Source organism: Amblyraja radiata, chromosome 26 (assembly GCF_010909765.2).
Source record: "Amblyraja radiata isolate CabotCenter1 chromosome 26, sAmbRad1.1.pri, whole genome shotgun sequence".
Classification (NCBI taxonomy): domain Eukaryota; kingdom Metazoa; phylum Chordata; class Chondrichthyes; order Rajiformes; family Rajidae; genus Amblyraja; species Amblyraja radiata.
In genome coordinates, this window is record NC_045981.1 from 17,043,761 (window position 1) to 17,066,625 (window position 22,865).

At 49.1% G+C, this 22,865-nt stretch overlaps 1 protein-coding gene across 1 annotated transcript in view; it reads right to left on the bottom strand.

The window, feature by feature from the left end:
* Positions 1–7,240: 7,240 nt before the first annotated feature.
* The window catches only part of amz2 (archaelysin family metallopeptidase 2), a 31,235-nt gene continuing 15,610 nt past the window's right edge, over positions 7,241–22,865 (bottom strand). Inside the window, exon 4 of the mRNA XM_033043973.1 lies at positions 7,241–7,535. Within this exon, the coding sequence (XP_032899864.1) occupies positions 7,371–7,535 (165 nt within the window). The 3' untranslated portion in view covers positions 7,241–7,370. The remainder of the gene's footprint in view (positions 7,536–22,865) is intronic.

Below are 22,865 nucleotides of genomic sequence, written 5' to 3' on the forward strand. Positions count from 1 at the left end.
AGCCTCATTTAAATAGGTGCGCACTTGACTGAAGGGGCTTAAATGGTCACTGAGGATTTGGTCTATTTCAAATGATTAACTCAAGGCTTCGGCCTCGGCTTCTCAGCGACCCTCTGGAAGGCGTCAGATTGATCGAAGGATTACTTTGGACATTGGAGAAATATAGGAACCATGCCAAAATCTGGTGGCTAATTTCTCATTCTGGGGAACAATAAATTAGTACATCTCCATTTTAAAATTCAATATTTATAACCAAATCAAAATTGACTTTCATCCAAATGCACTATTTTTCTTAACAAGTACATACAAGTAACACAATGTAAAAACATAGCACCCACACTTTAGGCATATTCTCAGATGAATAAAAACACAATGAGCAATTATGCTGAATTTCCCGTGACAGGACAACTGGGGGCCGCGCAGAGGTCGAGTGATCCCCGTACAGGGCCGGTCCCATCAGCATGCGGCGAGTGCGACCAAACCGGAAGCAGGGGCCGCGCGGAGATCGAGTGAGTGAAGTGAAGTTCGAGCGAAGTCCGCGCGTGACGTACGGCGTCAAGACGCTGCGCACACCCGTCGAGGCGGTGCGTACAGCGTTGAGGCGGCTGCGGGCTGGCAGGCCGTTGCTGCACGGAATTTTTGAAAGGGTCAGTTTTTCGGAGCCCCGCGCGATGTCGGGACCAGCTCCGCACAACTCCATACGGCTCCAGCGATCGAAGTGGGACCGGCCCCGCGAGGCCGTACGGCTCAAGCGACCACGTTAGGTCGCGCTTGCCGCATGGAGTCGCATGCTCGTGGGACAGGCCCTTTAGTAGATAAATTAGGGCAATTAGAGAAACAATATGGAACAAAAGAAGCTGCATTTGATTTACAGGTGGACCTTAGGGTCCAAATCCATAACTTCCTGAAAGTGACAACACAAGTAGCTAGAGTGGTAAAGAAAGCATATCGTATGCTTGCACTTCATTTGTCGAAACATTGAGTGTAATTGCCAGGAAGTCATGATGCAGCATTATCGGAATTTGTTACACCGAATTTGGAATCTGGTTGCCAGTAAGGAAGGATACAGTAAGGATGTGGAGGCTTTGGAACATGTGCAGAGGCGGTTTCCCAGAATGATGCCTGGATTAGTGGATATTAGCTAAATTATGATAAATACGAACTGGCTAGTCATTACATGTATCTGAAAATATGGTTATCCGAAATTGTTGAATTTAACAAGAGTCCCAAGGGCTACAGCATTTCTAATCAGAAGATAAGGTACTGCTCCTTGCACTTGGGTTGGGCTTTATTGGGGCAATTTAGGCTAGACACAGGTCAGAATGGGAGTGGGAGAATTAGGTTCTGACTGCTGAAGGTCAACATAGTGAATGGAAAGGAGGTTTTCTGCTGAAGGCCTGTTCCAGTGATCCTGGAATTACTGATTTGGTCCCCGGACATTAGGAGGGTATTGCATTACCTGTGGATGCATGGGTGAAATTGTTAGTAAGGAAGGGTTGGTTAGTGGGAATGGAATAGAGCATGAAGTCACAAAGGGAACAGAATAGGAAGAGAAGGGAAGATATGTCAGAGAGTAGACAAAAATACTGGAGAAACTCAGCGGGTGAGGCAGCATCTATGGAGCGAAGGAAATAGGCAACGTTTTGGGTCTAAACCCTTCTTCAGACTGATGTGAGGGTGGGGGGGCGGGAAGAAGAAAGGAAGAGGAGGAGCCAGTGGGCTGCGGGAGAGTTGAGAAGGGGAGGAGAAAGTGGGGACTATCTGAAATTAGAGGTCAATGTTCATACCGCTGAGGTGCAAACTACCCAAGCGAAATATGAGATGCTGCTCCTCCAATTTACGGTGGTCCTCACTCTGGCCATGGAGGAGGCCCAGGACAGAAAGGTCGGATTCGGAATGGGAGGGGGAGTTGAAGTGCTGAGCCACCAGGAGATCAGGTTGGTTATTGCGAACCGCGCGGAGGTGTTCGGCGAAGCGATCGCCAAGCCTATGCTTGGTCTCACCGATGTAGAGCAGCTGACATCTACAGCATTTATCCCTGGTCATTTTCAGATACATGTAATGACTAGCCAGTTTGTATTTATCGGGTGGGAAGGGACGAATTGACCATGGAGTTACGGGGGGAGCGGTCTCTGCGGAAAGCAGACAGGGGAGGAGATGGGAAGATGTGGCAAGTGGTGGGATCACGTTGGAGGTGGCGAAAATGTCGGAGGATTATTTGTTGTATGTGATAGCCGGTGGGGTGGAAGGTAAGGACAAGGGGGACTCTGCCCTTGTTACGAGTGGGGGGGATGGGGAGTGAGAGCAGAGTCACGGGATATAGAAGAGACCATGGTGAGAGCCTCATCTATAGTATGTCAGAGAGTGATCTGTTGAATGTGGTGGCTGGTGGGGTGGAAATGACAACCAAGAGAACTCAGCTTATTCTATCCCAGATGAGAGGGTGCAAGAGCAGAGACATGGGAAGTGTTTGAGACGTGGTCAAGGACTTCGCTAACGACGATAGAGAGGAAGCAACAGTTCAGGCAAAAGGAAGACATTTCCAAAGCATCTGTCGGAAAAACTCATAATTCGAGCAAATACAACGGAAACAGAGGAACTGAGAGAATGGAAGAGTCCTTACAGGAGGCAGGTTGGGCAAAGTGACCATGATAGCTGTAGGCGCCGGTCGCCTTTACATCTTTTGTCTTTTCATTTCTGGCCTATGTCCAACCATCGGCCTATCAAAAAGAAGATCCTACCTGTATCGAGTTACCACCGCTTGGATTGTTCTGCCCCTCCTCTCTTCCAGCTCCCCCTCCCGCTACACCCACCTCAATCCATTTAAAAAAGGGTCCTGACCGGAACCGTCACCTATCCATGTTCTCCAGAGATGCTGCCTGGCCTGCTGAGTTTCTCCAGCACTTAGGTTTTTTTTGTAATGGATATTAGTAGCTAGTCTATCTCCTGAGAAGGAAACAGAGATCCATGGACCTCTTATGGCAGTAGGAAAATTGCAGTGGACCTCCCAAGGTTGTCTCAGGTCGAAGATGATATGCGCCCTGATCAATCTGCCAAAGCATTACATGATGGTAGATGTCAGAGCCATCGGGCAGTAGTCATTAAGGCATGCCACCTTGCTTTTCTGTGGAACCTGAATGCTAGTGATCAATGCCTCTTCTCCCCTGTCCCAGAAGACAGAAGATACAAAGCTTGAAAGCAAGTACCTCCAGATGCGCCAACAGGTCCCATCCCTTTCCCTGTCCCCGCACCCCACAGTTATCAGACTTCATAAGCTACCGATGTATTCCTGATCTCCCAATCTACCTCGTTGCAGCCCTTGCACTTTTTATCTGCACTTTCTCTGTAGCTCTAACACTATGTTCTGCACTCTGTTCTCTTTCATTTTCTGCACTACGAGTTTTACTCTTGCATGGTTTGGTTGTAATGATAAGTTCATGCCTTCTAGGAGCAGAATTAGACCATTTGGCCCATCAAGTCTACTCTGCCATTCAATCCGAACTGATCTATCTTTCCTTCTCAATTCCATTCTCCTGCCTTTGGCCCATAACCCCAGACACCCCTACGAATCAAGAAACTGTCAATCTCAGCCTTAAAAATAACCATTGTTGGTCTCCAAAGCCATCTGTGTCAATGAATTCCACAGATTCACCACCCTCTGGCTAAAGAAATTCCTACTCATCTCCTTTCTAAAGGTATGTCCTTTTATCCTGAGGCTATGACCTCTGGTCCTAGAATACCCCACTATTGGAAACATTCACATTCACTCTATCCAGGCCTTTTAGTGTCTATTAGGTTTCAATGAGGTCCTTCCTCATCCTTCTAAACTCCAACAAGTACAGGCCCAGAGCCATCAAACATTCCTCATATATTAACTCATACATTAACATGGGCATGGGTGCGAGCAAAGGTTGCTGGAAAATATATGGGAGAATGGGATTAATGCTCTGATTGCTGGCATGCACTCAATTGGCCAAACCACCTCCTTATCTCGTAAACAAACTTGTGACACATGTGAATTCATTTGGTGTGTGACTGAGGTTAAAAACAATCACAATGTATCAAAATTAATTGCACATACAAATCTTTCACCTGAATTCCCCATTTAATATGGGATAAATCACTTTTATGAAAAATCTATGTGTAAAACGCAAAAACTAAGAGGTCCTTTTTCTATGCTTTTCACACTTCACCTCAAGGGCCAGTGCATGAAGTGTGCAGCAGTTAATAATTTATGCTATTCCTTTCTCAAGTCTGTTATCTCTAACTTCAATGAAGGGCAGGCAAGTCTCACAGGAACATCATTATTTACCAGTTCTCTTCCAAGTCACACAACATTCTGACTTAAAAAAAAACATTTTTGTTGCTTCATTTTTACTGGCTCTAAATTTTGACTATCAATGCTTAGAGTTTCAATGTCATCAGGGCTGCAAACACACAAGAATGTGGCTCACCATGTGCTATTCGGGACGGGTAATAAATACTGGCCTCGCAAGCAACACAGAAAACAACAAAAGTAAACAGTAAAATGCAAGCTTCCATTACCTTTAACAGTTGCAATATTCAAGTGAAAAACTTTTGAAAATGCAATGTTTCACTAAAATTATACATTAACATAGAAGAAACATTACTGTTCCCCACCACCGATATAAAAATATTAAAAAAACCTGAGTAAGTTACTTCAAATACATCCTCATGTCCAGAAAACTACTTTAAGACTTCACATTTTTAAAATTTGGAAAGAAAGATCAGTACTCACTTTGAAAGCAAACAACTGCGCAGCATAAATTCACACAGCAAGATCAGGAAGTGTGGTTGGCCAGATTTTAAATCACATGTGACTGGATATAACCTTCCAGCTTTTTTTTAAATTCCTTCATGTAAAAAGTTCAAGCAGCAACGCAATTATTAAATGGAATTTGTGCCTAAAATTTGCAATCTATTTAATAACCAATTGGAAATGTTATTTGCAAAGTTTTGTGTCATGTTTCCTCTCAATATCAATTAATTATAATGATTTAACCAAGAAAATGTTGCCTTTGCAAAAGCAAGTTTTATTTACTACAACTAAGATTTGTCTCCATCCATGCAAGTTAATGAGTGGTAACATTTCATAAATATTGATTTTTAAAGGGAATCTCAACCCATAAAGTTTTTCATGGAGGGGCCATCAGGAAGTTAAGACAACATAAATAATGATATCAGCTTTGAAGAATCCTGCCATTGAAATAAAATGGCTCATTCCTTATTCCACTGTTTCCTGTGCAGAACACGATGACATTTACATTAACCACCTGCCTCTTGATGTGCAAACAACAATTTGACAAAGTTATCCAAATTGTCACTAAAACTTGCATTGCATCCCAAACTGAATGTTCAGGTCTACAGTGATTTTGACAGGTACAGCAATTGTATTTATGAAATACTGCCAGCAAACACTGTTTCCTCCAAAATGTACCATTATTTTGTGTGCACTGTTTCAGGAGGTATCAGCAATCTATTTACATATTTCCATTCATCCTTTTAAATCTTCCAAACCAAACCGACTGACATGTGCATTTTAAAACTTCTAACAGTAACAAAAAAATTTACAACCAAAGTCTTTCAAAGAAACTTTAAAAGAAAACCACAAAAAACAGACATCTGGTGAAAAACTGGATAAATTTCACATTTACTCCTTAAACACGTGGTTTTGGAATGAACAAGTATCTTGGAAATCTGAGTTGTATGTTTCAAGGTGGATCGACATAACAAGTTATGGGGTTTTCAGCTGCAACTTGAAACCCCAAGACCGCCAAAGCAACAGCAATCAAGAGGGAAGTTGGGTCAGAAGTGTCTACTGAATTTACAGAAGCAATTGACTGTTTATTTTGCAAACATGAGGTGGGGTTGTTTGCTCTGAATAATAAAGCAGCCGAGTTTGTTGCTTCAGGCCAAATCAACTTGCAACATGGACCTCAAGAAGGCATTACGTAAGCTACTCCTTACTTGAGATAAATAGCTCCTGCTTTGTTTTTACCATTTAAAATGTGTGTGGGCTTACTTAGCGACCACATAATGCTCAAAAATCAGACAGTAAACTGTTCAATTTCTTGTTCACAATTGGGTCCACGTGAATGTATTCACTCCCATGTCAAAGTTGACAAAATAAATCTAGCTAATTAAATGTTCAGAAAGCAACCCATCATCATCATCGTTGAAAAGATTAGCGACACAGTGGTACTGGTTTCTGACGGGAACGGTGACGGACGCACCACACGTCTCTGTCCTCCAGTTCCTGTGGACTTCCGCCGCTGGAAGTATAGGATTTTGGTGTGTGTGCTTTATCATCATACCTTGCAATGCTATGTACGACAGTGATCGCAACTTCTACTGAGGTGTGGATGGCCGTTGGCTCGCTAGAAGCTCATCCGCCCTTTGACAGGTCTTGTTTTTGGTCCTGCTGGGGGTCCACAGCCCCTTCCTCACCTGGCAAACCAGGTGGGGGAGACGGTTTAGTCGCCGACTATCCGACCATGGAGCAGGTAGCTCGGGATTACATGGTACCAGTGGCGGGGGGAACTCCCCCCGACCTGACCTAGTCAACCCAATATTTTAAAATAAACTCATGACAGACTTTTAAGAAAACTCACTGTGAAACCCAGAAGTGAGTTTCTAAAGCATCTAATGCCAACATTTTTACAGTTTCAAATGAATCTGTTCTCCAATACCATTAAAGTTTGAAGTTTTATTTATTTTATTTTATTCTTTATTTCGAACAGAATAAAAGAATAAAAAGCAAGTGTGAAACAGCATACAAAAAACAAAACAAGAATATTTATAAAGTGTCATAAACAATATCTATAAATAAATGAAATCGTATGTGTCCGAAAAGGAGCAGGAAGAAACCAAAGCTTATTAATTCCCAACCCTTATTCAACTGCTTATAATTATCTTATACAAATGTAGCAGCTATATGTACACCATATGTACACCAGCAGCTATATGTACACCTAATTATTTACATTTATACACTAATCAAATATTTACAAAGCCTACAAGAAAGAGAAAAAATAAAAGAAAAAACCCTCATGTACTATTCAGTATTTTAGTCATATATACAACCTATCACCCTATAATCACCCTTCCCAATACAATCAGTATAACAAATATTCCACTGACAATCACCTATCCTCATCCCAATATCCTTTAAAAAAAATGTTTTTGTACATCTTTTTAAACTGAATTATGTTTGTGCTAAGTTTTATCTCCTGTTCCAGACCATTCCACAAATTCACACCACAGATTGCTACGCACATACTTTTAAGAGTTAATCGGCATGTGATTGTATTATAAAGAATTTAGTGGAGTTCAAATAGAGGTCTAAAACTTTATACCTGGCCATTTCGTAGTGAATCAAGCTGATTAAATTTCACTCCTCCAAATGCTGCAGACACTTTCCAGTTTTGAAATGCTTCAGTGGGCTTGTGAGATGTTAACATGGGTTGAACCAAAGGGTCAGATTTGGAATCTTCCTCAATCCACCTCAATAACGCCTTTAAAAGAAAACCACAAGAGAGACAAAGCATTTCACATATCTATCTATCTATCTATCTATCTTATTATTTAAAACTCTCGCCCCATCCGTCCGGCTGGCATCCGGATCCCTTCCTGCCTTTCGATTCGTTCCCGCCGTGCGATGTCACAATGCCCGATGCTCGCAGACGTCCAATCGCGATGCCCGACGCTCGCGGACATCCAATCGGAATGGATCCATTTACATGTACGGCTTCCGGCCGCATTTCTTCCTTTGATTCCCTGCAACTCCGAAACCGGACGCAGATTCGCCGACGTCTTTTCCATTTCGGTAGAGATTTCACTTTTCTTTCTAGGTATCCGCACCTCATTACATTTTGTCGTGTTTAAGTACTCGTTTTTAATCAAATCCTTCCCCCCCCCCCCCCCCCAATATTTCAAAAATAAACTGGCTTCTAACCCACAGAATCTTCAACAGCCCCAGCCCCTGCTGAACGTTCCATCGTGTGATGTCACAATGCCCAATGTTCACATATGTCCAATCGGAATTGATTCATTTACATATGCCTATGCAGGAGCCCCAGCCAATGGTGAACGTTCCATCGTGTGATGTCACAATGCCCAATGCTCAAAGACATCGTTGCCATAGAGGGGGAGTACAGAGAAGGTTCACCAGACTGATTCCTGGAATGTCACGATTTTCATATGAAGAAAGACTGGATATACTCGCCTTGTACTCGCTAGATTTTACAAGATTAAGGGGGTATCTTATAGAAACGTATAAAATTCTTAAGGGGTTGGACAGGCTAGATGCAGAAAGATTGTTCCGGATGTTGGGGAAGACCAGAACAAGGGGTCAAAGTTTAAGGATAAGGGGGAAAGCAGAATCGCCGACATCTTTTCCATTTCGGTAGAGATTTCACTTTTCTTTCTAAGTATCCGCTCCTTATTACATTTCGTCGTGTTTAAGTGCACGTTTTTAATCAAATCCTTCTCCCCCCCCCCCCCAATATTTCAAAAATAAACTGACTTCTCACTCATAGAATCAGCACCAGCCCCAGCCCCTGGTGAACGTTCCATTGTGTGATGTCACAATGCCCAATGTTCAAATACATTGTTGCCATAGAGGGAGTACAGAGACGGTTCACCAGACTGATTCCTGGGATGTCAGGACTTTCATATGACGAAAGACTGGATAGACTCGGCTTGTACATGCTAGAATTTAGAAGATTGAGGGGGAATCTTATAGAAACGTACAAAATTCTTAAGGGGTTGGGCAGGCTAGATGCAGGAAGATTGTTCCAGATGTTGGGGAAGTCCAGAACAAGGGGTCACAGTTTAAGGATAACGGGTAAATCTTTTAGGACCGAGATGAGAAAAACATTTTTCACACAGAGAGTGGTGAATCTCTGGAATTCACTGGCACAGAAGGTAGTTGAGGCCTGTTCATTTGCTGTATTTAAGAGGGAGTTAGATGTGGCCCTTGTGGCTAAAGGGATCAGGGGGTATGGAGAGAAGGCAGGTACAGGATACTGAGTTGGATGATCAGCCACGATCATATTGAATGGTGGTGCAGGCTCGAAGGGCCGAATGGCCTACTCCTGCACTTAATTTCAATGGTTGTATGCTTCCCTCTCTGCACCCCTCTCCCTCTCCCACCCATCCCTCTCTCCCCCACACCCCTTCCCTCTCTACGCCACCCCCTTCCCTCTCTCCACCCGCCCCCTTCCTCCTACCCCTCTGTCCATCTTCCATCACCTCCCCTACCCCTCTCCACCTCCCTCCCCACTCTTCCACCTTCCCCCTCCACTCTCCCTCCCCACTCTTTCCCCTCTCCCCCTTCCTCCCCTACCTCCCCATCCCCCACATCTCTCTCCCCATCCCCCTCTCTCACCCCCTACCCCGCTCTCCTTTCCCTCCCAAATCTGTCCCGTTTCCTCCTCCTCCTCTCCCCTCCCTCCCCTCTTCACATCCACCCTCCCCCCCACCTGTGTGTTTGGGGGGTGGTTAATGTGAGTTTGATGCCTCAGCCCCCCTCCCCCCCCCCACCCGCAAAACGCCGTTGGGGAAACAGACCCAACGGGTGTGCACTTGGTCTAGTTATATATTAAAACTCTCGCCCCATCCGACCGGCTGGCGTCCGGATCCCTTCCTGCCTTTCGATTCGTTCCCGCCGTGCGATGTCACAATGCCCGATGCTCGCAGACGTCCAATCTCCATGCCCGACGCTCGCAGACGTCCAATCGGAACGGATCCATTTACATGTACGGCTTCCGGCCGCATTTCTTCCTTTGATTCCCTGCAACTCCGAAACCGGACGCAGAATCGCCGACGTCTTTTCCATTTCGGTAGAGATTTCACTTTTCTTTCTAGGTATCCGCACCTCATTACATTTCGTCGTGTTTAAGTACACGTTTTTAATCAAATCCTCCCCCCCCCCCCACCAAAATTTCAAAACTAAACTGGCTTCTCACTCATAGATTCAGCTTCAGCCCCAGCCCCTGCTGAACGTTCCATCGTGTGATGTCACAATGCCCAATGTTCACATATGTCCAATCGGAATTGATTCATTTACATATGCCTATGCAGGAGCCCCAGCCAATGGTGAACGTTCCATCGTGTGATGTCACAATGCCCAATGCTCAAATACATCGTTGCCATAGTGACAGTACAGAGTACAAACTGGCTTCTCACCCATACAAGCAGCCATTTCGGTAGACATTTCACTTTCCCTTCCAGCTATCCACTCCTCATTACATTTCGTTATGTTTATGTCCATTTTTTTCATTAAAACCTTCACCCACCCCCCCCCCCCCCCACTCACTTTGTCGCCTCCTGCTGGCCAGCGACCATAACGGCTGCTGGCGCCCGCAGCACAACCTCAAGCGACGCCATTTAAAAACGGCCTTTCGGGAACGGCTCTACTTCGAGGACCACGTCTCCCGTGGGGGCTACGGGTAGGCAACGGCTGCGTTGGGGCATTACACTTTTAAGGCTCTGTGTGTGGGGATGCTTCGTGTGTGATGCCGCCCCACCACCCCACCCCCCCGCGTTGCCGAGACGGACCCGACTTCGACGACTTCAAGATACGCTATTTTAAGACGGCCGGGACCCGACTTCGAAGACCACGTCTCCGCTGGGGGCTACAGGTAGGGAACGGTGTTTATACACTTTTCCGACTCTGTGTGTGGGGGTGGTTAGTGTGTGTGATGCCGCCACCCCCCCCCCCCCTCCAGTGGGGGCTACGGGTAGGGAACGGCTGCGTTGGCTAAAGGGATCAGGGGGTATGGAGAGAAGGCAGGTACATCACTCCCCCTACCCCTTCCTCCCTCCCCACTCTTCCACTTCTCTCCCCCTTCCCCTCCACTCTCCCTCCCCCCTCTCTCCCCCACCCCTCTCCCTCCCTCCCCCCCATCTTCCCCATCCCCCACATCTCTCTCCCCATCTCTCACCCCCTACCCCGCTCTCCTTTCCCTCCCAAATCTATCCCGTTTCCTCCTCCTCCTCTCCCCTCCCTCCCCTCTTCTCACCCCCCCCCCCTCCCCCCCCCCGCAAACGCCGTTGGGGAAACAGATCTAGTTATTCTATAAAACTCTCGCCCCATCCGTCCGACATCCGTCCGGCTGCCTGCCTGCCTTTCGATTCGTTCCCGCCGTGCGATGTCACAATGCCCGATGCTCGCAGACGTCCAATCGCGATGCCCGACGCTCGCAGACGTTCCAATCGGAATGGATCCATTTACATGTACGGCTTCCGGCCTGGCTTCTGGCCACATTTCTTCCATTGATTCCCTGCAACTCCGAAACCGGACGCAGAATCGCCGACATCTTTTCCATTTCGGTAGTGATTTCACGTTTCTTTCTAAGTATCCGCTCCTCATTACATTCCGTCGTGTTTAAGTACACGTTTTTAATCAAATCCTTCCCCCCCCCCCCCCCAAATATTTCAAAACTAAACTGGCTTCTCACTCATAGATTCAGCTTCAGCACCAGCCCCTGCTGAACGTTCCATCGTGTGATGTCACAATGCCCAATGCTCACAGATGTCCAATCGGAATGGATTCATTTACATGTGCCTATGCAAGAGCCCAAGCCCATGGTGAACGTTCCATCGTGTGATGTCACAATGCCCAATGCTCAAATACATCGTTGCCATAGTGACAGTACAGAGTACAAACTGGCTTCTCACCCATACAAGCAGCCATTTCGGTAGACATTTCACTTTCCCTTCCAGCTATCCACTCCTCATTACATTTCGTTATGTTTATGTCCATTTTTTTCATTAAAACCTTCACCCACCCCCCCCCCCCCCACTCACTTTGTCGCCTCCTGCTGGCCAGCGACCATAACGGCTGCTGGCGCCCGCAGCACAACCTCAAGCGACGCCATTTAAAAACGGCCTTTCGGGAACGGCTCTACTTCGAGGACCACGTCTCCCGTGGGGGCTACGGGTAGGGAACGGCTGCGTTGGGGCATTGCACTTTTAAGGCTCTGTGTGTGGGGATGCTTCGTGTGTGTGATGCCGCCCCACCACCCCACCCCCCCCCCCGCGTTGCCGAGACGGACCCGACTTCGACGACTTCAAGATACGCTATTTTAAGACGGCCGGGACCCGACTTCGAAGACCACGTCTCCGCTGGGGGCTACAGGTAGGGAACGGTGTTTATACACTTTTCCGACTCTGTGTGTGGGGGTGGTTAGTGTGTGTGATGCCGCCACCCCCCCCCCCTCCAGTGGGGGCTACGGGTAGGGAACGGCTGCGTTGGCTAAAGGGATCAGGGGGTATGGAGAGAAGGCAGGTACATCACTCCCCCTACCCCTTCCTCCCTCCCCACTCTTCCACTTCTCTCCCCCTTCCCCTCCACTCTCCCTCCCCCCTCTCTCCCCCCCCCCTCTCCCTCCCTCCCCCCCATCTTCCCCATCCCCCACATCTCTCTCCCCATCTCTCACCCCCTACCCCGCTCTCCTTTCCCTCCCAAATCTATCCCGTTTCCTCCTCCTCCTCTCCCCTCCCTCCCCTCTTCTCACACCCCCCCCCTCCCCCCCCGCAAACGCCGTTGGGGAAACAGACCCAACGGGTCTGCACTTGGTCTAGTTATTCTATAAAACTCTCGCCCCATCCGTCCGACATCCGTCCGGCTGCCTGCCTGCCTTTCGATTCGTTCCCGCCGTGCGATGTCACAATGCCCGATGCTCGCAGACGTCCAATCGCGATGCCCGACGCTCGCAGACGTTCCAATCGGAATGGATCCATTTACATGTACGGCTTCCGGCCTGGCTTCCGGCCACATTTCTTCCATTGATTCCCTGCAACTCCGAAACCGGACGCAGAATCGCCTACATCTTTTCCATTTCGGTAGTGATTTCACGTTTCTTTCTAAGTATCCGCTCCTCATTACATTCCGTCGTGTTTAAGTACACGTTTTTAATCAAATCCTTCCCCCCCCCCCCCCAAATATTTCAAAACTAAACTGGCTTCTCACTCATAGATTCAGCTTCAGCACCAGCCCCTGCTGAACGTTCCATCGTGTGATGTCACAATGCCCAATGCTCACAGATGTCCAATCGGAATGGATTCATTTACATGTGCCTATGCAAGAGCCCAAGCCCATGGTGAACGTTCCATCGTGTGATGTCACAATGCCCAATGCTCAAATACATTGTTGCCATAGAGAGGGAGTACAGAGAAGGTTCACCAGACTGATTCCTGGAATGACAGAACTTTCATATGAAGAAAGACTGGATAGACTCGCCTTGTACTCACTAGATTTTAGAAGATTGAGCGGGTATGTTATAGAAACGTATAAAATTCTTAAGGGGTTGGACAGGCTAGATGCAGGAAGATTGTTCCGGATGTTGGGGAAGACCAGAACAAGGGGTCAAAGTTTAAGGATAAGGGGGAAAGCTGAATCTCCGACATCTTTTCCATTTCGGTAGAGATTTCACTTTTCTTTCAAAATATCCGCTCCTCATTACATTTCGTCGTGTTTAAGTGCACGTTTTTAATCAAATCCATCACACCCCCCCCCCACATTATTTCAAAAATAAACTGGCTTCACACCCATAGAAACAGCACCAGCCCCAGCCACTGGTGAACGTTCCATTGTATGATGTCACAATGCCCGATGCTCACATATGTCCAATCGGAATGGATCCATTTACATATGCCTTTGCAGAAGCCCCAGCCCCTGGTGAACGTTCCATCGTGTGATGTCACAATGCCCAATGCTCAAATACATTGTTGACATAGAGGGAGTACAGATAATAGGCTGTGGGCCGATGAGCTTTATTCTGCAGTTTTGTGACCCAAGTCACCAAACTACATTAAATTTTTACAAATTGTGTAAAAATATTTAAAACAATCACCACTGAAACTCATAAACACGGGAAAAATGCTGCACGTTTAACATTGAGTTGTCTGCAACTTGGCCAATCACGCGCTTTGTTTCAGGCTAGCACACAAAATGGCTGAGGGAGCTTCACAGTTGCCTGTTTTACTGGAGATTCCGATGTGTTGATCTGTGGAATAAATGTCGTGGAAACTTGCAGCAGGTTCATTGTTTTTAGTGGGAAAAGCATAAAAAAAGCTGAAGAAAGTGCTGCGAGGTCGATTAAAGTGCAAGAAAGCAAAGTCCATGCTGAAGTGAGTTATTTGATTCATGGGGTCCTTCTTTGTGTTCCAGCAAATCAGCAGGGATTACTCTACAACACTCTGGCATTAGTGACAATGTTTAATTTACATTTATAGCTTAGTCCCCCCCTCCCCCCCCAAACTCTTTCCCCTCTCTCCCCCCACCCCTCTCCCCCTCCAATCCCACTCTCCCCCTCCCTCCACACTCTTCCCCCTCTCCCTCCTCATTCCCTTACCGTGCACATTCTCTGTCTTTAAGAAGGAACTACAGATGCTGGAAAATCGAAGGTAGACATAAAAAAAGCTGGATAAACTCAGCGGGTGCGGCAGCATCTATGGAGCGAATTGTATGGTCAACGTTTTTGGCCGAAACCCGGAAGAAGGGTTTCGGCCAAAAACGTTGCACTTTTCCTTCGGTCCATAGATGCTGCTGCACCCGCTGAGTTTATCCAGCTTTATTGATGTTGTACCAGCCTCTCTTTCTCTCTCTGCCCTTTTCTCTTCTCTCGACTCATGCACGCTCTCCCACCCATCCCTCTCTCCCCCACCCCAATTCACTCTCTACCCTATCCCCTTCCCTCTCTCCCCCCGCCCCCTTCCCCTACCCCTCTGTCCCTCTTCCACCACTCCCCCTACCCCTCCCTCCCCACTCTTCCACTTCTCTCCCTCACCCCACCCCTTTCCCTCCCCCATCCCTCTCTCTCCCCCTCCCTTCCCCCTCCCTCCTCTCTCCCCCCACACCCCTTCCCCCTACCCCTCTGACCCTCCCCACTCGTCCACCTCTCCCCCTCCCAATATCCCTCCCCACTCTTTCCCCCCTCTCCCCCCACCTCTCTCCCCCTCCCTCCACACTCTTACCCCTCCCTCCTCCTCTCTGTCCCCATCCCTCCCCCCCACATCTCTCTCCCCTCCCCATCCCTCTCTCCTCTCTCTCTTCCACTTCACTTCTCTCCCCCCTTCCCGCACCACTCTCCCTCCCCACTCTTTCCCCTCTCCACCCACCCCTCTCCCCTTCCCTCCTCCCCTCCCTCCCCACCCCCCCCCCCTCACCCACATCTCTCTCCCCATCCCTCTCTCTCACCCCCTACCCTGCTCTCCTTTCCCTCCCAAATCTGTCCCGTTTCCTCCTCCTCCTCTCCCCTCCCTCCCCTCCCCTCTTCTCAACCCCCCTCCCCCACCTGTGTGTTTGGGGGGTGGTTAATGTGAGTGTGATGCCTCAGCCCCCCCGCAAACGCCGTTGGGGAAACAGACCCAACGGGTCTGCACTTGGTCTAGTTATTCTATAAAACTCTCGCCCCATCCGTCCGGCTGCCTGCCTGCCTTTCGATTCGTTCCCGCCGTGCGATGTCACAATGCCCGATGCTCGCAGACGTCCAATCGCGATGCCCGACGCTCGCAGACGTTCCAATCGGAATGGATCCATTTACATGTACGGCTTCCGGCCTGGCTTCCGGCCACATTTCTTCCATTGATTCCCTGCAACTCCGAAACCGGACGCAGAATCGCCGACATCTTTTCCATTTCGGTAGAGATTTCACTTCTCTTTCTAAGTATCCGCTCCTCATTACATTTCGTCGTGTTTAAGTACACGTTTTTAATCAAATCCTTCCCCCCCCCCCCCCCCAAATATTTCAAAACTAAACTGGCTTCTCACTCATAGATTCAGCTTCAGCACCAGCCCCTGCTGAACGTTCCATCGTGTGATGTCACAATGCCCAATGCTCACAGATGTCCAATCGGAATGGATTCATTTACATATGCCTATGCAGGAGCCCAAGCCCATGGTGAACGTTCCATCGTGTGATGTCACAATGCCCAATGCTCAAATACATTGTTGCCATAGAGAGGGAGTACAGAGAAGGTTCACCAGACTGATTCCTGGAATGTCAGAACTTTCATATGAAGAAAGACTGGATAGACTCGCCTTGTACTCACTAGATTTTAGAAGATTGAGGGGGTATCTTATAGAAAAGTTTAAAATTCTTAAGGGGTTGGACAGGCTAGATGCAGGAAGATTGTTCCGGATGTTGGGGAAGACCAGAACAAGGGGTCAAAGTTTAAGGATAAGGGGGAACGCTGAATCGCCGACATCTTTTCCATTTTGGTAGAGATTTCACTTTTCTTTCTAAGTATCCATTCCTCATTACATTTCGACGTGTTTAAGTGTACGTTTTTAATCAAATCCTAACCCCCCCCCCCCCCCCAATATATCAAAACTAAACTGGCTTCACACCCACAGAAGCTTCACCAGCCCCAGCCCCTGCTGAACGTTCCATCGTGTGATGTCACAATGCCCAATCTTCACATATGTCCAATCGGAATGGATCCATTTACATATGCCTATGCAGGAGCCCCAGCCAATGGTGAACGTTCCATCGTGTGATGTCACAATGCCCAATGCTCAAAGACATTGTTGCCATAGAGAGGGAGTACAGAGAAGGTTCACCAGGCTGATTCCTGTTATGTCAGCACTTTCACCACTTAAAAGTGTAATGCCCCAACGCAAAAGTGTAATGCCTCCTCCCCCCCCCCCCCCCAATTTTTCAAATAAAAACTGTCTTCTCACCCATACAAGCAGCCATTTCGGTAGACATTGCACTTTCCCTTCCAGCTATCCACTCCTCATTACATTTCGTTATGTTTATGTCCATTTATTTCATTAAAACCTTCTCCTCCCCCCCCCCCCCCCTCACTCATTTTGTCGCCTCCTGCTGGCCAGCCACCATAACGGCTGCTGGCGCCCGCAGCACAACCTCACGTGACGCCATTTAAAAACGGCCTTTCGGGAACGGCTCTACTTCGAGGACCACGTCTCCCGTGGGGGCTGCGGGTAGGCAACGGCTGCGTTGGGGCATTACACTTTTAAGGCTCTGTGTGTGGGGATGCTTCGTGTGTGTGATGCCGCCCCGCCACCCCCCCCCCCCCCCCCCGCGTTGCCGAGATGGACCCGACTTCGACGACTTCAAGATACGCTATTTTAAGACGGCCAGAACCCGACTTCGACGACCACGTCTCCGCTGGGGGCTACAGGTAGGGAACGGTCTTTATACACTTTTCAAACTCTGTGTGAGGGGGTGGTTAGTGTGTGTGATGCCGCCCCCCACCCCCCCCCAGTGGGGGCTACGGGTAGGGAACGGCTGCGTTGGCTAAAGGGATCAGGGGTTATGGAGAGAAGGCAGGTACATCACTCCCTCTACCGCTCCCTCCCTCCCCACTCTTCCACTTCTCTCCCCCTTCCCCTCCACTCTCCCTCCCCACTCTTTCCCCTCTCTCCCCCACCCCTCTCCCTCCTCCCCATCTTCCCCATCCCCCCTCCCCGAAATCTCTCACCCCCTACCCCGCTCTCCTTTCCCTCCCAAATCTATCCCGTTTCCTCCTCCTCCTCTCCCCTCCCCCCCTCTTCTCAACCCCCCACCCCCCGCAAACGCCGTTGGGGAAACAGACCCAACGGGTCTGCACTTGGTCAAGTCTATCTATCTATCTATTATATAAAAGTCTCGCCCCATCCGTCCGGCTGGCGTCCGGATCCCTTCCTGCCTTTCGATTCGTTCCCGCCGTGCGATGTCACAATGCCCGATGCTCGCAGACGTCCAATCGCGATGCCCGATGCTCGCGGGCGTCCAATCGGAACGGATCCATTTACATGTATGGCTTCCGGCCGCATTTCTTCCTTTGATTCCCTGCAACTCCGAAACCGGACGCAGAATCGCCGACGTCTTTTCCATTTCGGTAGAGATTTCACTTTTCTTTCTATGTATCCGCTCCTCATTACATTTCGTCGTGTTTAAGTACACGTTTTTAATCAAATCCTCCCCCCCCCCCCCAAAATTTCAAAACTAAACTGGCTTCTCACCCACAGAAGCTTCACCAGCCCCAGCCCCTGCTGAACGTTCCATCGTGTGATGTCACAATGCCCCATGTTCACATATGTCCAATCGGAATTGATTCATTTACATATGCCTATGCAGGAGCCCCAGCCAATGGTGAACGTTCCATCGTGTGATGTCACAATGCCCAATGCTCAAAGACATCGTTGCCATAGAGGGAGTACAGAGAAGGTTCACCAGACTGATTCCTGGAATGTCAGGCCTTTCATATGAAGAAAGACTGGATAGACTCGGCTTGTACTCGCTAGAATTTAGAAGATTGGGGGGGGACCTTATAGAAACTCCTGATTACATTTCGTCGTGTTTATGTACACATTTTTAATCAAATCCTCCCCCCCCCCCCCCCCCCCCCCCCCACCAAATATTAAAAAAAATACTGGCATCTCACCCATAGAATCAGCCCCAGACTCGGTTTGTACTCGCTCGATTTTAGAAGATTGAGGGCGTATCTTATAGAAACTTACAAAATTCTTTAGGGGTCCACCACTCCCCCTGTCCCTCTTCCACCACTCCTGCTACCCCTCTCCCCCTCCCCACTCTTCCACTTCTCTCTCCCCCCACCCCTCCCCCCCTCCCTCCACACTCTTCCCCCTCTCCCTCCTCATTCCCTTACCATGCACAGTCTCTGTCTTTGAGAAGGAACTACAGATGCTGGAAAATCGAAGGTAGACATAAAAAAAACTGGATAAACTCAGCGGGTGCGGCAGCATCTATGGAGCGAAACCCTGAAGAAGGGATTTCGGCCAAAAACGTTGCCCGTTTCCTTCGGTCCATAGATGCTGCTGCACCCGCTGAGTTTATCCAGGTTTTTTGTTGATGTACCAGCCTCCCTCTCTCTCTGCCCTTCTCTCTTCTCTCGACTCATGCACGCCCGCTCCAACCCCTCCACCCCCCCCCCCCCCTTCACCTCTCTCCCCCATCCTCTTCTCCCCCCCTCCCTCTCCCTCTCCACCCTCCTCCTCCCCTTCCACACAAAATATTTTTAGTGGGGGCAGGTCCACAGTGTGTGTGACTGTTTGTGGAGGCGGCCACGCGCTCTCCATTCAAGAAGACGCTCATCTGTTTGTGGAGGCGCGAGCATAGTGTGTGACCAAAGATCTTATAGCGGAGATCTCCGCTACAAGATCTTTGTGTGTGACGACACACGCTCCCCCCCCCCCCCCCCTTTGGTGCAGGATGCGCGCGCACCATCTGAACGCTCCAGCGATTATTCGAATTCTTCGCTAACCGTCATTCTGACTTTGCTTGTGAAGAGAAAAGTCCTGAATTGCATTTGTCTGATGCAGGAAGATTGTTCCCGATGTTGGGGAAGTCCAGGACAAGCGGGTCACAGTTTAAGGATAAAGGGGAAATCCTTTAGTACTGAGATGAGGAAAACATTTTTCACACAGAGAGTGGTGAGTCTCTGGAACTCTCTGCCGCAGAAGGTAGTTGAGGCCAGTTCATTGTTTATATTTAAGAGGGAGTTAGATGTGGCCCTTGTGGCTAAAGGGATCAGGGGATATGGAGAGAAGGCAGGTACAGGATACTGAGTTGGATGATCAGCCATGATCATATTGAATGGCGGTGCAGGCTCGAAGGGCCGAATGGCCTACTCCTGCACTTAATTTCCATGCTTCTATGTTTCCCTCTCCTCACCCCTCTCCCTCTCCCACCCATCCCTCTCTCCCCCACCTCCCTTCCCTCTCTACCGCCACCCCCTTCCCCCTACCCCTCTGTCCCTCTTCCACCACTCCCCCGTCCCTCTTCCTCCACTCCCTCTACCCCTCCCTCCCCACTCTTCCACTTCTCTCCCCCTTCTCTCCTCCCCCTCTCCCTCTCCTCACCCCTCTCCCTCTCCCATCCCTCTCTCCCCCACCCCCCTTCCCTCTCTACCCCACCCCCTTCCCTCTCCCCCCCCCACCCCCTTCCCCCTATCCCTCTTCCATCACTACCCCTACCCCTCTCCTCCTCCCTCCCCACTCTTCAACTTCTCTCCCCCTTCCCCTCTCCTCCTCCCTCCCCACTCTTTCCCCTCTCCCCCACCCCTCTCCCCCTCCCTCCCTCCACCCAATCTTCCCCATCCCCCCTCCCCCACATCTCTCACCCCCTACCCCGCTCTCCTTTCCCTCCCAAATCTATCCCGTGCGATGTCACAATGCCCAATGCTCGCAGATGTCCAATCGCAATGCCCGATGCTCGCAGACTTCCAATCGGAATGGATCCATTTACATGGACGGCTTCCGGCTGCATTTCTTCATTTGATTCCCTGCAACTCCGAAACCAGACGCAGAATCGCCGACATCGTTTCCATTTCGGTAGAGATTTCACTTTTCTTTCAAAGTATCCGCTCCTCATTACATTTCGTCGTGTTTAAGTACACATTTAAGTACATTTCGTTATGTTTATGTCCATTTTTTTCATTAAAACCTTCTCCTCCACCCCCCCCCCCCACTCATTTTGTCGCCTCCTGCTGGCCAGCGACCATAACGGCTGCTGGCGCCCGCAGCACAACCTCACGCGACGCCATTTAAAAACGGCCTTTCGGGAACGGCTCTACTTCGAGGACCACGTCTCCCGTGGGGGCCACAGGTAGGGAACGGTCTTTATACACTTTTCCTACTCTGTGTGTGGGGGTGGTTAGTGTGTGTGATGCCGCCCCCCCCCCCCCAGTGGGGGCTACGGGTAGGGTACGGCTGCGTTGGGGGATCAGACCCAACGGGTTTGCCATTGGTCGTCGTGTTTAAGTGCACGTTTTTAATCAAATCCTTCACCCCCCCAATATTTCAAAAATAAACTGGCTTATCACCGATAGAAGCATCACCAGCCCCAGCCCCTGGTGAACGTTCCATCGTGTGATGTCACAATGCCCTATGCTCACAGATGTCCAATCGGAATGGATTCATTTACATATGCCTTTGCAGGAGCACAAGCACTTGGTGAACGTTCCATTGTGTGATGTCACAATGCCCAATGTTCAAATACATTGTTGCCATAGAGGGAGTACAGAGAAGGTTCACCAGACTGATTTCTGGGATGTCAGGACTTTTATATGACGAAAGACTGGATAGACTCGGCTTGTACATGCTAGAATTTAGAAGATTGAGGGGGTATCTTATAGAAACTTACAAAATTCTTAAGGGGTTGGACAGGCTAGATGCAGGAAGATTGTTCCAGATGTTGGGGAAGTCCAGAACAAGGGGTCACAGTTTAAGGATAAGGGGTAAATCTTTTAGGACCGAGATGAGAAAAACATTTTTCACACAGAGAGTGGTGAATCTCTGGAATTCACTGGCACAGAAGGTAGTTGAGGCCTGTTCATTCGCTGTATTTAAGAGGGAGTTAGATGTGGTCCTTGTGGCTAAAGGGATCAGGGGGTATGGAGAGAAGGCAGGTGCAGGATACTGAGTTGGATGATCAGCCACGATCATATTGAATGGTGGTGCAGGCTCGAAGGGCCGAATGGCCTACTCCTGCACTTAATTTCAATGGTTCTGTTTCCCTCTCCGCACCCCTCTCCCACCCATCCCTCCCCCACCCCCCTTCCCTCTCTACGACACCCCCTTCCTCCTACCCCTCTGTCCCTCTTCCATCACTCCCCCTACCCCTCTCCACCTCCCTCCCCACTCTTCCACCTCTCCCCCTTCCCCCTCCACTCTCCCTCCCCACTCTTTCCCCTCTCTCCCCCACCCCTCTCCCCCTCCCTCCCTCCTCCCCTACCTCCCCCTCCCCCACATCTCTCTCCCCATCCCCCTCTCTCATCCCCTACCCCGCTCTCCTTTCCCTCCCAAATCTGTCCCATTTCCACCACCTCCTCTCCCCTCCCTCCCCTCTTCACATCCCCCCCCCTCCCCCCACCTGTGTGTTTGGGGGTTGGTTAATATGAGTTTGATGCCGCAGCCCCCCCTCCCCCCCCCCTGCAAAACGCCGTTGGGGAAACAGACCCAACGGGTCTGCACTTGGTCTAGTTATATATTAAAACTGTGTGCCTGTTGCCTGCCGTCCGTCCGACTGCCTGCCTGCCTTTCGATTCGTTTCCATCGTGTGATGTCACAATGCCCAATGCTCGCAGATGTCCAATCGCAATGCCCGATGCTCGCAGATGTCCAATCGGAATGGATCCATTTACATGTACGGCTTCCGGCTGCATTTCTTCCTTTGATTCCCTGCAACTCCGAAACAAGACGCAGAATCGCCGACATCTTTTCCATTTCGGTAGAGATTTCACTTTTCTTTCTAAGTATCCGCTCCTCATTACATTTCGTCGTGTTTAAGTACACGTTTTTAATCAAATCCTTCCCCCCCCCACCCCCCCCAATATTTCAAAAATAAACTGGCTTCGCACCCATAGAAGCAGCACCAGCCCCAGCCCCTGATGAACGTTCCATTGTGTGATGTCACAATGCCCGATGTTCACAGATTTCCAATCGGAATGGATTCATTTACATATGCCTATGCAGGAGCCCCAGCCCATGGTGAACGTTCCAACGTGTGATGTCACAATGCCCAATTTTCACATATGTCCAATCGGAATGGATCCATTTACATATGCCTTTGCAGGAGCCCCAGCCCCTGGTGAACGTTCCATCGTGTGATGTCACAATGCCCAATGCTCAAATACATTGTTGCCATAGAGGGAGTACAGAGAAGGTTCACCAGACTGATTCCTGGAAAGTCAGGATTTTCAAATGAAGAAAGACTGGATAGACTCGCCTTGTACTCGCTAGATTTTAGAAGATTGAGGGGGTATCTTATAGAAACGTATAAAATTCTTAAGGGGTTGGACAGGCTAGATGCAGGAAGATTGTTCCGGATGTTGGGGAAGACCAGAACAAGGGATCACACTTTAAGGAT